Raw genomic sequence first — 17551 nt, forward strand, 5'->3', positions numbered from 1 at the left:
TATTCATAGGATTGATGTGTTTTAATATATAAAATGTAAAGAAGTTAAGTATTTATAATTAGTGTAATTTTATATTTAAAAAAATTAAAAAATGACAGTAAATAAAAAATTTTCAAATTATTCTAAATAGAAACACGCTATAAAAAATAAAAAAATTAATTATTATATGATTAGTTAAATTTTATACAAAAAAATTAAAAATGATAAAAATTTAAAAAATATTTAAATTTTATTTTTAAAGACTGATGTGTTTTAATGTAAAAAAAAATATAAAGATTTAAATATTTAAAATTACTTAAATTTTAAAGCAAATAAAATTAAAAATTACAGTAAATTTGAGAAAGCAGAAAAGAAAGATTTAAATTTCTAAATGTAAAAATTTTAGATGTAAAAAAAATATTATTAAAAAAAATTTAAATTTAAAAGTTTGACCAGTCATTTATTTTTAAATTAATAAAAAATAAATAAATAAAATTATATATTTAAACGGAATAAAAATAAAAAATTTAAATATTTAATTTTAAAAATATAAAAATTAAATCATTAATTAAAATATAATTTAAAGATTCAAATATAATTTAGAAAAAATACATGAATAAAGAAACGCTTAAGAAAATCGATAATGAAAACAATAAAATGATGACTAAGCAACTTTTGAAATAATTATTTACGAAATAAAGATACAGGATTATAAAATAGAAATATTTTAATATGAGTAGGGGGGAAAGAGTATAAAATGCAGTTTATACTTTAATAACTGTAGGCTCCAGCTCCTTTTTATATACAAATTAAAAACAAAAATTGTTTAATGGTCAAAATATGCATTAAGAAAACTGACAGGACGAGAAATTCACGTCCTCGGCTTTTTTATTGAAAAGAAAGTACATGTTATTCTCTCAACCATGGACGGATCCGACAGTCCTGAAAATTTTCAAAATTTTTAAAGGTATATAGATAATTTTTTAAAAAAATACAAAATTATTATTAAATTTTTATATATTTAACAAATTTAGCAATTCATTTTTATTTTAAAATTATTTAATTAAATTATTTATAAACTTTTTTAATTATTATGAAAATATTTTTATGATCATATTTAAATTTATATCAGGAGTCATAAGATGTATAATAAATTTATTATGAATTTCAATAAACTTAAATTAATATTAATTTAAATTACAGATTTGGATAACCTCAAATTGATCTAAACAGTCTAATTTTTAGATCTTGATCTTTACATAGTCCAAATTTTTATTTATTTATTTATAAATTATTCACACATTATTTAATTTAAGTTTAAATATTATTTTTATTATTAAATAATATTTTTTTATTTATCTCACTTAATAATTTATTTATATAATTAAAATTATATAAAAATAAATTTTAATGGATTAAAATATTTACTTTTTTTAAAAAATCAAATTTTAATATTAAATAATATATTAAAATATTATATTATTTTAATAATATTATTTTTTATAAATTTACATGTTATAAATACATCATACCAGAAAGATATTTTTCTGTAATAAATATTATTAAAAATCAACTCTATAATAATAAATAAAAAATAATTGATAAATAACTCATATTAAAAAATATATTTATAAATATTAATAATGATATTATTAAGAATATATTTTAATGAATGAAAATTTAATTATAATAATCTATTCACTTTTTATTAAAGTTTGTTTTCTAAGTATTATTTATTTTATATTCTCTTTATTTTATAATTTTTATCTATTTTAATTTTTCATAAATATTAAAAAATAATTTATTTTTATTAATTTTTTAATTATATCCATTTTAAAATATTAAATATTAAAAAATATTTAAATATTTATTTAAAAAAATAATAATTAGTGAATGGTCACAATAAAACCGCGACGATCCAACCTTTGAAATTAATTCCCAGGGCAGAAAAGAAAAATCACGTGCAGTATCTAGTTTTAAGAACTTACTCTCAGCATTCACATTGTAGCAATAGGAATCAAAAAAATAAAAAACTAAAAAAATTAGAAGGCAAACCTTGAAACAGGAGCCAGTTCTTCCACTGCAAATCAACACCTAGTAATTGAAAGTCAGACATGACATAATGCATGCCAGAAGATAATAATTCTAGTGCAAATTCAATTGGCTGGAAAAGAAAAAAAGCAGCGAGAGAAATCAAGATTTTTATAAATGCATATTCTATAGCCCATGTCTAAACCAACTCTACGCTCTAGCATCTTGTATACCAAAACCATAACTCATGTACTATTCATAAAGGTACCAAGCAATGCCATGATCCATTAGCATATCTTTACAAGCCATGTCCAGAAGCTTACTTGGTGCATCTTTGGAAGCATACCATGATGTATTTGGATACTGACTGCTTCAATAACTATAATTAACTATAAGAAAGAAAAGAAAAAAAAAGTTGTAAATGAATTAAAATGCAGAAATTGTCTAAGCTAATTTGTGCAGGTGCAATATGTAGTTAGATATTAACTCCAAATATAGTCCAAAATCATAATAATCTATTAGACATCTTTTACAGAGAGCTAAAATGCAGCAAGAACAACTATCGACTAGTTACACAATCAGTATTAAAAATATGAAAATCTATGGTGTTTGATTAGAAGCAAAAACAACAATTTCAAGAGGAATTAGTGATATGAATTATGAGAGAAACATGATGAAGGCCTTTGGCAATATATGGAGTCGTCAAAGCCTAGAGAGCAGCAAACCAGCCATGGTGCACGTGGTACCTGCAATGGAGATGTAATCCTTCGAGGACTTCAATATCTTGATTGAAAATGGCGGACTCAAGTTCACCACTATTTGCAATACTAGAATCAATACAGGAGATATCAAATATAACTAATAAGAAAGACGCAGAAGTATCCCGCATTTTACTGCGGTCTAAAGCCAAGACAGGGACTGTTCAATATCAAATCAACGCTTTACATCCACAAATCCTTAGCACTTTATATCTATAAACCCTAGCCAACCAATAACTAATGTAATGATGCATGAAGAATCTCATTGGAACCAATCCCTAATTCAATTATGTAAGACTATGGACATCAAAGGAGAATATGTCCCCAATTATACTTGACAATCTGGCACATCATAACAGAAGAATTAATAGATGCTACAGACAAGTGATTTTATCATGCATTGTGAAATTGATAATGTAGGGAGGATAAGTGAATTACAGTAAATCCATTTTGAGGACGGAAGAGGGATCGAGGATGCGACCATATGAAAAGATAAAAAGGTACTAGAATCTCCTGTTCCTGCAAGCACTCCTCCCAAACGCTTACGTTGCCATTTCCTCATCCTTTATAGCCGTCTCCACCACTGTAGCCAACAGAAATTGGTGGGCGAGAATTTGATAATGTATATCTCATCAGTCATCCCAGCCTAAAAGGGAACATATCGAGGAGTAGCGACGGCGTGAAAGATTGGAATCTGAAGGAAAGGGTAACTGCGGCGGGGGCAGGATGGACCGGACATAAGAAAATTAGGATTACTCTCCATTTCAAAAGACACGGGTTTTGGTTTTGATTGGGACACCAAAAAAGCATGATCTTTACCCCGAAAACACTCCGAGTCTAGTCTCTTCAACCCCCCCCCCCCCCCCCCCCCCTGAATGAAGAAGTAGTGGGCCCCGATAGCTGCTTCTTTCATTTCTTGTATAGAGCATTTTTGTAATTCTTTCGTTCGGTCCGTGTCCAATGTTTTCGTAATGATCCTATTCAAATTGAATTAAATAATTTTTAAATTTAACTTTTTTTATAATTTAAAATAATTAATTTAAATTATTTAATAATTTTATACTAACTACTATATAAAATTTCATTTAACCATATGAAATATTTCATCATATCCTCTTCTCACAATAAACAGATGGACCTAAATGCCTAAAATAGGTATGAAACAGATGAAAGATTTAATTGGCGAAAAATCTCTTGGCAATCTCATCGGAGCCAAGAATCACAAAAAACCTCGCCTTCCCTCTCTTAACATCTTCATTAATTTCCCATTCTGTCTCTCTCATGTTCCGACGGCACAAAGGCACATGGTCACACGCTCAAGTCTTCAGAGCAAGGGGCCTCACAGCTTATCTCAGCTAAAGCCTGAATCCACAAAAGCTTATAAGGTCTACATTAAGGCCCAAAATGCCGTTAGTCCCGAGCCATTTCCACATCGTCACTGCTATTTATTTCGAGTTTTTTTCTCCAGAAAAATAAATTAACATATAGTTCACATTTTGTATTGAACTAAATTTCAAACTTAATTAAGAGTCGGGCAGCTCATCTAGAAGCATATAATTTTGAGAGGGAACCTTCTGTCGTGTTTCCGAGTCTACACAGTTTTATAATGATGAAAGAAAACAAGACTATTTCTTCCTTGGAAATTAATGAATATAGGCAAAACGCGTTGTCTCTCCAATATGCATGAAAGCAGCCGCTCTTTATGAACATTCTTCGAAATGAAAGTCATTGTTTCAAACACTCCGTCTGCTTCATCGATGCCTATTTAAGCAGTATAAGCAACCCTCCCCAAGCCTAAAATAAACCTCATTCCGTTTCCTCCCTTCTCAGCTTCCAACTTTCTTCGCATCTTTGGTTTTGAAATGAATCACCATAACCAACAGCAAGCTCCAGGTAAACAATATTATCTCCTTTCTTCAGATTTTATTATTTGCTTTTAATTTATGCTTTGCCAGCAAAATATATTGATGGGTTGCTAATGAAATTTGTACAGTGGTATATCCGCCACCACCCACTTCATATCCACCTCCACCTGGTTCATATTATCCGCCAAGTGAGGTCCAAGTCCACCATCAAGGTCCTTTTGTTGCGCCACCTCCAGTTGGTTACCCAATGAAAAATAGTACTGGACATCCACAACAGACGACTCCTGCCCCATCAAAGACTCAGCATAAAGGTGGATTTGGCAGAGGATGGTAATACTAATATTGAGTTCTGTTTCTGTTTCTCTTTCAATTTAATGAAATTGAAAATCAATAATCATTACTTAAACGTCCTTTTCCTATGTGACACATGCAGTTGTGCTGGGTTGTGCTGCTGCTGTCTCCTGGATGCATGCTTTTGATGAGGATTGAGGAGTGATTCTCCATAGTATTTATGGCTCCGCAGCTCTCTTCTAGTGCTTGTGGGAGATTCTTTTTGTTTTTTGTAATTGATTATTTTGATTCGTTTCATCATATTAATAATAATACGAATTTTATATTATGTTTCTCTCACGATATTCACTTCTCCTTGAACATTATTTGGTGGGCTTAATTAGCTCAAGAAACTCATCTGGATTTAGTAAAATCTCATATCTTAACATGCATTGATGACAAAAGGCTAAACCTTGGTGAATATTGTTTATTTGTGAACCAATACACTACGCTAAGGAGAAGCAGAGAAGTGATTATATTTTGATAAATGGAACTTAGTGGCAAGGTTCGGGGTTTGCCGACACTAATTTTCATCAGTCAAGATCCAAATAAGGATGCAATATGGGCAGAAGGGCTCATCCCAGTACGCACAGATGATGCGTGATATCATTGATAAGGAGATTTGAAGGACCAATTTGAGGGCACATCCAGTGCAGCAAGAGATTGTCTGCTGGTAAACCAACTTGCAGCCTGCTCCTGCGGCTTAATGATCTTTGTAGTTTGAACGCGTTGTATAATTCTTGTCGATATAGATAACGATCCGCTAATGTCCATGTCCATGCGCATGTTAGACACTTGAAACATATTGATCAAAATTTGTCTGCATTACACTACAAAAATTTATCGGAATAGTAACGGAAAATAGTAACGGAAAATATCTGTTACTGATTAGTAACGGATTAATAACGGATATCATGTAAAGAACAACAATAGTAACGGATTAAATAATCCGTTATTAATCCGTTACTAAATTCTGTAACGGATTAATATCCGTTACAGAATTGGTTCAATGGGCACAAAATTAGTAACGGATTAACTAATCCGTTACTAAATTGTTTTCAATTCAGTTTATTTAGTAACGGATAAACTATCCGTTACAGAAGTTAAAATTAGTAACGGATGTTTTCGTTACTAAAATTAAAATCCCTAATATATGAAATAGGGTATTTTCCCTTTCTCAATCACACAGATTTACTTCTCCTTTCCCGGCATTTCAACAAAAACCTCTCTTCCCGCTGTCACCACCCGCTGTCACCACCGTTGCTGCGTCCGCTGGTGGTGGCTACTTCTTCTATTTTCGCCATCACTCCCTCTGATCGTCGTCGTTGCTTCCGTCAGTCTAGTCCGTCTCCCTCTCATCGGCGCATCCGCTGGTCCCGTTCTTCTACTGTCAGGTGCTGTCCCTCGTCGTCAAGCAAGCCTCTGCTGATTTTCGCGTCATCCGCTGGTCCAATCACTGCAGGTTTGAATTAATTTTGAAGACCCATAAACTTGATTATTTGTGGACACTGTTATTGCAAACTTGAAATTGTTCCTGTTTGCTGTTTGTGGACACTGTTTGCTGTTATTGCAAACTGATTATTTCACTGTTATTGTTGTTTACTGTTTTCATTGTTCCTCATCCTTTAGTCACTGTTATTGCAAACTTGATTATTTGTGGACACTGTGTGCAAAGATTTTGCTGCTGGAAGTGAGCAGAAGCAGATAGAAACCTTGAGCTGGTGTGTGCAAAGAGACTTATGTGAACAGAGGATTTATGCCGGGAAATTGATAGAAAATGAGAAATGAAAATATATCTTCTTCTTCATTTTGTAATTTAAATAATGAACTTGCAATCTTTCTTTTGTCTGTTAATATTTAAATCTTTTGTTATGGCATTGTTCAAGCCCAAATCCAACTCTTCCTCTGTTCTTTTTTTTTTTTTTTTGGTTCAACATTTTTTGCTGAATGTTCTGCATTCTGCATAAGTTTTATACTGATTTTATGCTATTGATTCCAGCTATCTCCATCTTTTTTTACTTTCTAACAAGAACTACACAAAAGCAGTTGGGCTACTAATTTAGCAATCAAGTGCCAATCACATAAATAATCATGAGTTCAAACCCCTTAAAAAATTATCAATTTACTGAAAAAGAATTTTGGAAACCACACAAAAAGCTTGCAATCTAAGTGAAGTAGTTGCTTTATAATCAGCAGATCTAACACCTCAAGCGAAGAACCAGCAAAAACTTTCATGGCACTTGGAGGCTAACAAATTTAGTTTGTAAAGAAACCTTAGTTGACAGAAAAATTGAGATCACATTTAACAATCTGTTGGAAGAGGATATTGACAGTATTTAGTATTCTTCATGCAGAGGAAGAACCTCTCATAGGCAGATGCCATCTTAGTGGCAGTAAACATAGAAAGAGCATAGTCTTTGCAGCCCAAGCATTTCTTGTGCAGTACCTTTGGCCCATCTCTTATTACCATCTCCAAGGCCTCAACAAATGATTTCACATTAGGTGAAAATGTGTAGCCAAATTCTTCATTCACCACCACTGTCCCAACTATGCTTGGATAATTTGGGGTCAAAACTGGCTTCCCACATTGCATTGCTTCAATTAATGTAAGATTAAGTCCTTGGGGTCTCAATGTTGGGTTCACAAACACATCAATTGCATTATAGAATTCTGAAAGCTGTGCTGGCTCCAGTGCACCTAAGACTTTGACATTAGAGCCTAACTCAGTATTAAAATTAATTTTAATTTAATTTTAAAATTAAATTAATTAAAATTAATTTAAATTAATTAATTTTAATACTTAAATTAATTTTAAAATTAAATTAAAATTAAATTAAATTAATTAATTTTAAAATTAAATTAATTAAATTAATTAATTTTAAAATTAAATTAAAATTAAATTAATTAATTTTAATACTTAAAATTAATTAAATTAAAATTAAATTAATACTTAAAATTTATACTTAAAATTAATTAAATTAATACTTAAAATTAATACTTAAAATTTATACTTAAAATTTATACTTAAAATTAAATTAATACTTAAAATTAATACTTAAAATTAATACTTAAAATTAAATTAATACTTAAAATTAATACTTCAAATTAAATTAAAATTAATTAAATTAAAATTAAATTAATACTTAAAATTAATTAAATTAAATTAATACTACTTTTGGAGATTAGATTGGAGATTATTTTTAGTATCATTCATGGTAGTCTGTGGCTTATTTTGCTTTCTTTTCTCTCCTTATGATTCCTGTGGACTTTCCTTTGACTTGGGACTTAGTTGCTTTATTTACATAACCATTACTTTATTTATTAATATTTTTTTGTTGGAAGTGTTTTATTATTTATTGCTTTAGGAGTTAATCATACCTTGGGGCTTAGTTGCTCATAATAACCATATTACTCTTATTTAAACACAACTACATATCAATTTATTTTTTTTTTAGATGAGGACATCCTTATGACCAACTCTTCATTTATTGTTAACATTCTAGGTATAATAGGTACAATATGCATTCTGACAGAGGTTGGATGTATGCAAGACTAAAAGATGGTCTACTAAATCCTTTATTCCTTGAAGGATTAAATGAATTCATATCAGCTGCCAAACAGTTTCCAGACTGTTTGAATGGAGAACTTATTAGGTGTCCATGTAATCGATTTAAGTGCCAAAATCGCAGTTTTGAAGATGAGAGTACAGTTAGGTTTCATCTGATGAAATATGGGTTTGTTAGGGACTATTATGTATGGTATTTGCATGGAGAAATGCAAACCTACAATGAGGTCCACGGGAGAAGTAATGATTCGACTTACAACACTTGCAATGTGGAATATCAACATACTGAGTTCTCTAATGCTTATGAACAACTAGTTGTAGATGCAGTAGGACCGAGTTTCTCCCCATCAATTAGTAATGAGCCTCCAAATCAATCTACTCAGAGATTGTATGACATGTTGGCCGCTATTAATCAGGAATTGTGGCCAGGTTGTGAAAATCATTCACAACTGTCAGCTGTGGCAAGGATATTGAATATCAAATCTGAACATCATTTGTCTGAACGTTGTTTTGACAATATTTGCCAATTCATCAAAGAGATTTTACCTACTGATAATTTGTTTACTGATAATTTCTACTCTACAAAGAAATTGCTTGAAGGCTTGGGATTACCAATTCAGAAGATTCATACTTGCTTAAATGGTTGTATGATTTATTGGGGTGAGGATAATGAATTGCTCAGGTGCAAGGTGTGTGATCATCCGAGGTACAAACGATTGCAAGTTAGCCAGAGATCTAGTAAAACCCAAGTTGCTTATAGTAAAATGTATTACATGCCAATCACACCTAGACTACAAAGGTTGTACGCATCTAATGCTACAGCTAAGGATATGACTTGGCATGCAAATCATGGGACTAATGATGATTTAATGCATCATCCAGCTGATTCGCATGCATGGAAAGCTTTTGATAATAATTGGCCTCATTTCAGTGCTGAGAAACGTAATGTCCGTCTTGGACTGTGTACCGATGGTTTTCAACCCTTTGGACAATCTGGTCAGCAATATTCATCATGGCCTGTCATATTGACACCGTACAATTTACCCCCATGGTTATGCATGAAAGGTGAGTATATGTTTCTCACTATACTTGTCCCAGGGCCTAGAAATCCAAAAGATAAGTTGGATGTGTATTTGCAACCCCTAGTAACTGAGTTGAAAGATTTATGGGAGAATGGAGTTGAAACATATGATGCATTCAATAAAGAAAATTTCAACTTGCGAGCTGCTTTAATGTGGACTATAAGTGATTTTCCTGCTTATGCAATGTTATCTGGATGGAGCATTGCAGGACGGACTGCTTGTCCTTATTGCATGGAAGATAGTGATGCATTCACATTGACAAGAGGAGGTAAGCAATCATGGTTTGATAATCATCGCAAATTTTTACCTCATAGCCATTCTTTTAGAAGAAACAAAACAGCTTTTAGGAAGAATGTATCTGTTACTAAGAAAGCTAAACCACCTATTTCCGGTGAAGAAATACTGAAACAGATTGATGAATTGGGGTTTAAGAGGGTTATAGATGAGGATGCATTTAAAATAAATTCCCGTCTATCAAAGCAATGCGGTTGGCGAAAAAGAAGCATCTTGTGGGATTTACCGTATTGGAAAACAAATTTGATTCTACACAATCTTGATGTAATGCACATTGAGAAAAAATTTTTTGAAAATATAATCAACACTGTAATGAGTGTTGAGGGAAAGACAAAGGATAATGCCAAGTCAAGGGCAGACCTAAATGTGATCTGTGATCGGCCAGAGTTGGAAATGGATCAAGTCACTGGGAGATATCCCAAAGCTTGTTATACTCTAGATAAGCAAAGTAAGCAAGTATTATGTGATTGGTTGAAAAATCTCAAGTTTCCCGATGGATATGTTTCCAATATGGGGCGATGTATTGATATGAAGAAGCTGAAGATGTTTGGTATGAAGAGTCATGATTGTCATGTCTTCATGCAGCGGATTATGCCAATTGCATTTCATGAGTTGCTTCCATCAAATGTGTGGCAACCCTTAACAGAGTTGAGTAATTTTTTTAAGGAGTTAACATCTACCACTATAAGTGAGAGTGATATGTTGCGGTTGCATGGTGAAATTCCTTTAATCATATGCAAGCTTGAGCGTGTTTTCCCTCCAAGCTTCTTTGATTGTATGGAACACCTCCCTCTCCATCTAGCATATGAAGCATGGCTGGCAGGTCCAGTGCAATATCGATGGATGTATCCTTTTGAACGGTAAGTTCTTTTAACTTCACTTTAATTAAGTTATTTAATAATGTTTACTAATGTTGGTCATATATTTTATAGATATCTGCGACGGCTTAAGAATAATGTCAGAAATAAAGCTAGAGTCGAGGGATCAATATGTAATGCGTACCTAGTAGAAGAAGCAACTTCATTTTGTGCACATTACTTTGAATCGTATGTCCAAACTAGACATCGAAAAGTGCCAAGGAATGTTGATATTTCAGAAAGTACTGAAAATTATGAAGGCAATCTATCAATCTTCATGCAGTCCGGTCGACCAATAGGAAAAGGGACAACCAGATATCTTATGGAGGATGAGTATAAAGCAGCACAAGTGTACATATTATTAAATTTTCCAGAAGTGAAACCCTATATTGAGTAAGTTATCGTAAATAAGTAATTTATATATTATGTTCTTAAATTATTTTTTCTAATGGAGTTGAGGTTTTTCCAGCATTTACATTGATCAATTGCGCTCAAATGCTCCGTTGGTCAATGATTCTCAGATTGACATCAAATTGGAGAGTGAATTCTCTATATGGTTCAACAATTTTGCTCATGATTCGTGCAATAACATATCCAATAACAAATTTAGTAACGGAATTTCCGTTACAAATCCGTTACTAAATTAGTAACGGATTTGTAACGGAAAAATCCGTTACTAGAAAAATCCGTTACTAAAATCAACTAAACGGAAACTAAATTTAGTAACTGAATTTCCGTTACAAATCCGTTACTAATTTAGTAACGGACTAGAAAATCCGTTACTAATGCATTAGCAACGAGGTTCACTGTAACGGAAAATTTCCGTTACAAATCCGTTACAAAATAGTTTTAGTAACGGATTTTTAATAATTAGTAACGGAAATTTCCGTTACTAATCCGGGAAATTTTTGTAGTGTTAGCTTCTATATTGAAGCTGAAGAACCATATATTTAGTGATCTTTCCGAAGCCTTTTTATCATGGAAGTTTCAATTATGACGGTATTAGCTGTTATTTAATGATCATTTATCATAATTTATTTATATTATTCTCATATAATTCTTGGGCAAATATGTTTTTAAGTGTCAATTAGTCATATATCGTTTGCATTTATATTTTTTTTATTGAAATTCAAAACTTGTTGTTGTTAACAGTTATTATTTTATAAATTTTATTGCTTTTATTTCAATTTGTGATGAGAGTAAAAGAAATTCTATGATTTTTCACTTAAACATATTAATTAAATTTGTTTTTCTCCTTGAACGTTTGGATGAGACTAAGAATTATAAGATTATGAAGAAAAAGAAGTATTGCATATCTTGCCCAAATATGGTCCTAACTTTTATCTATCTTACGTTGATTTATGGCATGTAAACAAACTAGAGAGGAAGGTGGTGAATAGTAATTAATTTTTTTTAAAAAAAAATTATTTTAAATAGGTTCTATTTTATAATTAAAATAAATATTTTAAATGAAATTAATTTTCTACGACAGCTGTTATTAAAATTGTTTGTCTAATTTTTTTTCTACTTATGGCATATAATTATTATTTAAAAAAATAATAAATAATTATAAAATACTATTTTTTTCGCAAATTACTGGACTTTTTTGAATTTTTCCTGAAAATAATTTTTAGAAAGAAATATATATAATAAAATCTAATTGTCACTTTAAATGTGTCATTCGTTATTACGTGGCAAGAGGAGTATAGTAATGTTAAAATAGAAGGAAACAAAAACACTCTTTAGGAAAATATTTTTTGACTGACTCTAACACAGAAGAAAACAAATATTAACCTCTTCATATTGTGAACAAATATAGTAATTCCAATTGATTGACGTAACTGTCCGATCTTTTTTTTTTAAAAAAATGCCTATATATTGTATCATGCAATTTCTAGGGGTGAGCAGTATTCGATTTAAATCGAAAAAATTGATCGAATCAAATTGATTTGAAAATTTAGTTCGGTTTTTTATATATTTCAGTTCGATTCGATTTTTAATTTTAGAAATTTTGATTATTTCGGTTCGGTTCGATTTTAATCAGAAAAAAACTGAAAAAACCAAATCGAACCGATTATTTAAATCATATTAAAATTAAAAAATTTTAATTAAATTTTAAAATACTAAAAATAAATTGTAAAAAATAAAAAAATTATTAAAAATCGAAACCGAACAAACCGAACCGAATCAGACCGGTTCGGTTCGATTCGGTTTCTGACCAAAATCGGTTCGGTGCGGTTTTTATAAACACTAAAATTTCGATTTTCGGTTTATTCAGTTCGGTTCGATTTTGAACCGAACCGACCGAATGCTCACCCCTGGCAATTTCCTGCAACTTACAAATGGCAGTATAGCAAAATAATTAAATTTAAATCATTCAGAAAATAATTTAACAATTCATCTAATTAAATCTAAAACTAATTTATTTAAATTAATTTTTTATTTTAATTAAAATTATTAAATAAAATTATATTTTTACAAAATATTTTTAATTTTTTTCGAGCGAATAAAAAAATACTTATAAAATGACTCGTGATATGTAAATTGATTCACAGAAATTATCCAAATGTGATCCATGACCAAACTAACTAACAAAACACCACACCAACATATAAATAAATGCGAAACAGTCTCATAAAAAATATGATATTTCAATCAAATATTAAGAAATGTTGGTATTGTACCCAAATGGGATAGCCGGTTTTTATATACAACTATAATGAGGCAAATAAGAGTCTCCATTTTGGGAGAGTTAAGCCAAGCAACAAGAGGCGTATTTAAAAACATAAAGCAGCTGAGGAGATTAAGCACTTATATAGAGATTTATTAAAAAAAACCATCATTACCAACAGGCTTCCGAACGAGCCAATCACCTTCGAAATTGTTTAGTTTGACAATATTAAAGGCAACTATCATTTGTGTAAAAAGCAAGAGTTTCCATTCAGACAAATTCTTTCTTTAAAAAAATTTCCACACCCATAATTTATTTTTCTTGAGAGAAAAATTACACATCATATATCCACACGCAGAGATTTGATATGTGTTCCGTAACATTTTAGATGAGTAGGTTTTCTTCTCTTTCAAAAATAATGCTTAAATTTTTGCTCATTCAATTGTTCTCACCGTTTCAATGATGGAAAAAAATGAAAAGTAATTTCTATTTGAACTAAAATGTATTTTATTGTTTCTTTTAATATCAATATGTTCCGTAAAATTTTAGATGAGTAAGTTTTCTTTTTTTTAAAAATAATGTTTAAATTTTTTTCCATTCAATTGTTCTCGCTGCTTCAATGGAAGAAAATAAAAAATAATTTCTATTTGAATTTAAACGGGTCTTATTACTTCTTTTAATATCACTGTTAATTGCTGACAAAACTTTATTTGAAACACCATAGCTTTTTTTTCCCCCTAACCACGGAGACTTCTTTCTTTGCTTTAGAATCCTATTGGCACTAAAGGAACAGAGAGGTAAGTTGCTGTCCAAGCTAGGACTAGATTCGTATGTGGATGGACTGGGCTCATTTTCTTACTCATTATTTTCAAGCAAAGAAGCCTTATGCTCATGCAAGGAAACTCCAGTTGCACATGATGGTGTCGTTGAGTCATCTTCCTAACTGTTCACCACCTTCTACAGCAGAGCAATGATTATGGGAGGAGTCCAAGGGCTTTTTACCTCTCCAAGTTGAAAAAAAAAAGAAAAATTTCAAATTCTAGTCCTTGAAATTGTTTTTTCTCGAATCAAAACTGACTCTACTATATTTTAAAACTGTGATAGCCTACCGCTTAGAGTATAGTAATAAAGAAATTTTTAAAAAAAAATTACATTACCACTCGCACAATTTGAAATAGGAAATTTCACATTTAAAATTTAATTAATTATTATATTTTATTTTATTAATTTAATTATATATTAAATTTATATAATTATAAAAATTATATTAATATTAATATTAATTATTTTAAATTATTTATAATATAATATTATATTTATTTTATTAAATATATATTAAATTTATATAAACATAGTTATAAAATTATATTAATATTATTATAAATATTAATTATTTTAATTTATTTATAATATTACTTTTTTTTTGAAATGGGTTTATAATATAACATTATATTTTTTTATATTTATTATTCTGTATTTTAAAATTTAATTTTTATTTAATTAATTATATTATATTTTATTAATTTAATTATATATTAAATTTATATAAATATAATTATAAAAATTATATTAATATTAATATTAATTATTTTAAATTATTTATAAAATAATATAATATTTATTTTATTAATTATACATTAAATTTATATAAATATAGTTATAAAATTATATTAATATTATTATAAATATTAATTATTTTAATTTGTTTATAATATAACATTATATCATTAATATTTATTATTTTATTTTATTGTTTTTATTACAATTAATTTTTAAATATTTAATTTTTGAAACAGTAACAGCTTTTAAAATTTTTTTTTAAAATTTTAAAATAGTAAAAGGTCCAAAATTTTTTTAGGGGTTGTTAGTTATATAATTTTTTAAAAATTTTATAATAATAAAAATAATAAAATAAAATGATAAATATGAAAAATATAATGTTATATTATAAATAAAATAAAATAATTAATATTAATATTAATATAATTTTTATAATTATATTCATATAAATTTAATATCCGGAGTCCAAAGAGTTTGAAGAAGAGGCTTGACCGTTGCTCGAAGCACAAGGTGAATTGACAGCTAGGTCATTTGATACAACTCTACATTCTAAAGGAGAGGAAACGTCACATTGCTCATCTCCTCTATCTGAAAAAAAGGATTTATGCGAAGACCTGCTGACATTGGAAACATTATCATAGCTGCAAAAGTTATCATCATTTGCAATGGAATCTTTGGGTCAAAAGATTTAAAACAAACAGGGAAAGGAGCCTTCTTATGCGATGAACCAGCAATGCAAAAGGGGCTGAAGTCAACGACTTCTTCCTTGGCAAGAATATATATGATATCTTCTATTTCCAAATTCCACAGCTAAAGTTTTATTAACAAAGCCTAGAAGATCAGTCACAATCTGAATCCTTGCAAATTCGAGGTTAGATTTCCTGTTTGTAGAGATATCCATGGCAACAAAAGATCCCAGCTTTGAACTGATCCAATTAAAGAAATGAAAGGACCAAAAATTAAGAGGGACACCATATAAGCGAATCCAGGATAGTCTCTTACTCTACACAAAAATTTTATCGCAAGGTTTTATATCTGAGAACCATTGATTTAACCATGCAGCAGCACCATTGGAAAGGAATCCATCCATAACACTTTCAAAATTAAGCAGAATAGAGTTACCTCCTAAGGCAAGCGCTTTGATAGAAAATACACCCTCTCTTGCAAAGATTTCATGAAAAGTGGGAATTAGATTGGAATTGTTCACGGAGGCTTTAGCTGACCTGAGAAGCCATTCCTCATTCACATCCTTTACATCTTCAGGTAAGACATATTCACCACAGGGAACATGCACACTGTCCAGCATACCAGAATCTGTGCAATTATCAAAAGGTGCAGATTCTTTGTCTTGGAGGTCCTTTACAAAGCTATCGAAAGGGTGGGATGGGCTTGTCTAGGAGGCATCACCTTGTTGTGACGTTGAAGTCTCTTCTGCAGCATAGAGTCCATATTGCGCTTAGCCTTTTCAAATCTGGAACGAAAAGCTCTCAATTTATTTACTCCAATCCATATGATGTTGAGAATATTCAGAAGGTTTTGTATGGTAGAGAAGGAGTCCACACGTACAAAAGCAAAGCGTCTCCCCTTCTTGTTTAACTTTTTAGGAACATAAACGTCCAAGACACTTGGGAACTTGGACGTAATCTTGCATACAAAAGCTGCATGACAGTTATCCGGGAGGTTCTCAAGGTAAATGGTATGTAAGGATGTGCCACGGTGGTGGGTTTGGTGGTTGGGTTGAGGCTGGGGTGGTTGAGGCCGGGGTGATTGAGATGGTGAGGGAAGGATACCACAGTTTTGGGGAGTTCTCGTGGGAAGGATCCCAAGGGTCGTTGGGGAGAGACCCAAGGGTCGAGAAGAACAAAAGACTGTCTTAGAAAGAGAAAAGGTTAAGTTTACAAACCCTAAAAGAACAATCAACTGATCAATTTCCACTTTCAAACTCTACCAGTAAGATGTTGTCGCAGAAACCATACTGCACGTAGCAAATCTGCTCTGGAAGTTCAAAGAGATGGCTCAGTGTCGCCATTGTTGCTAGTGATATTTTGAAACAATACAGTCACTTAAATTTTTAACTCATTCTTTCAAAATGGTTAATTATTTAATAATTTTAGTCTAGTTATTATATATAATTTGAAATTACAGTAATCCGCGAGAGAAAGAGAAAGCCTTGTGCTTGTGGATTCTCGCTTCCGAATTTGTTACTTCCACAGCTGGACTCTTTGAAGGAATTTTTTCCGGTGAAGGCAACGACTTTGTTGTTGGAGTAGAGGCGGCCGCGAGAAGACGTTCAGCGCAACCTCCCTCTCATACTGGTTGCTCACAGATCTTTGCCAACAAGAATCCCAAAGTAATAGATCTGTAACTTTCGTTGAAGAAGATTAATTAGCTTCACAGATCAGTTCTTGTACCATTCGAGTAAAACCACCGGGCTTTTTTCACATAATATTTTGCCAGTTCGATAACAGCCGAGCCACAACACACAAGCTTTAGCTGCCAATTTAGATTCCTGCCAAAAAGATAATATGGAAGCATATATAATGAAGAAAATGAAAGCAA

General features: G+C 30.7%; 2 protein-coding genes and 1 long non-coding RNA gene across 4 annotated transcripts; 2 read left to right on the forward strand and 1 right to left on the reverse strand.

The window, feature by feature from the left end:
• Positions 1-2162: 2162 nt before the first annotated feature.
• LOC110627106 lies at positions 2163-3488 on the reverse strand. 2 transcript variants are annotated; one of them, XR_002489836.2, is made up of 2 exons: positions 3207-3488; positions 2163-2399 (listed from the first exon to the last, which is right to left on the reverse strand). It is a non-coding gene; the product is annotated as an uncharacterized LOC110627106 (long non-coding RNA). The 2 variants fall into 2 exon arrangements; XR_006352500.1 differs by lacking the exon at positions 2163-2399 and adding an exon at positions 2486-2775.
• Positions 3489-4507: 1019 nt separating this feature from the next.
• On the forward strand, positions 4508-5266 carry LOC110626999 (cysteine-rich and transmembrane domain-containing protein WIH1). The gene is made up of 3 exons (XM_021773214.2): positions 4508-4661; positions 4762-4963; positions 5067-5266. The coding sequence occupies exons 1-3, from the start codon at positions 4631-4633 to the stop codon at positions 5110-5112; spliced, it is 279 nt and encodes a 92-aa protein (XP_021628906.1). The 5' UTR covers positions 4508-4630; the 3' UTR covers positions 5113-5266.
• Positions 5267-8482: 3216 nt separating this feature from the next.
• On the forward strand, positions 8483-11158 carry LOC110612595. The gene is made up of 2 exons (XM_043961851.1): positions 8483-10764; positions 10837-11158. Exons 1-2 carry the CDS (start codon positions 8483-8485, stop codon positions 11156-11158), a joined length of 2604 nt encoding a protein of 867 aa, XP_043817786.1.
• Positions 11159-17551: the final 6393 nt, after the last annotated feature.

This window comes from Manihot esculenta, chromosome 11 (assembly GCF_001659605.2).
Source record: "Manihot esculenta cultivar AM560-2 chromosome 11, M.esculenta_v8, whole genome shotgun sequence".
Classification (NCBI taxonomy): Eukaryota; Viridiplantae; Streptophyta; class Magnoliopsida; order Malpighiales; family Euphorbiaceae; genus Manihot; species Manihot esculenta.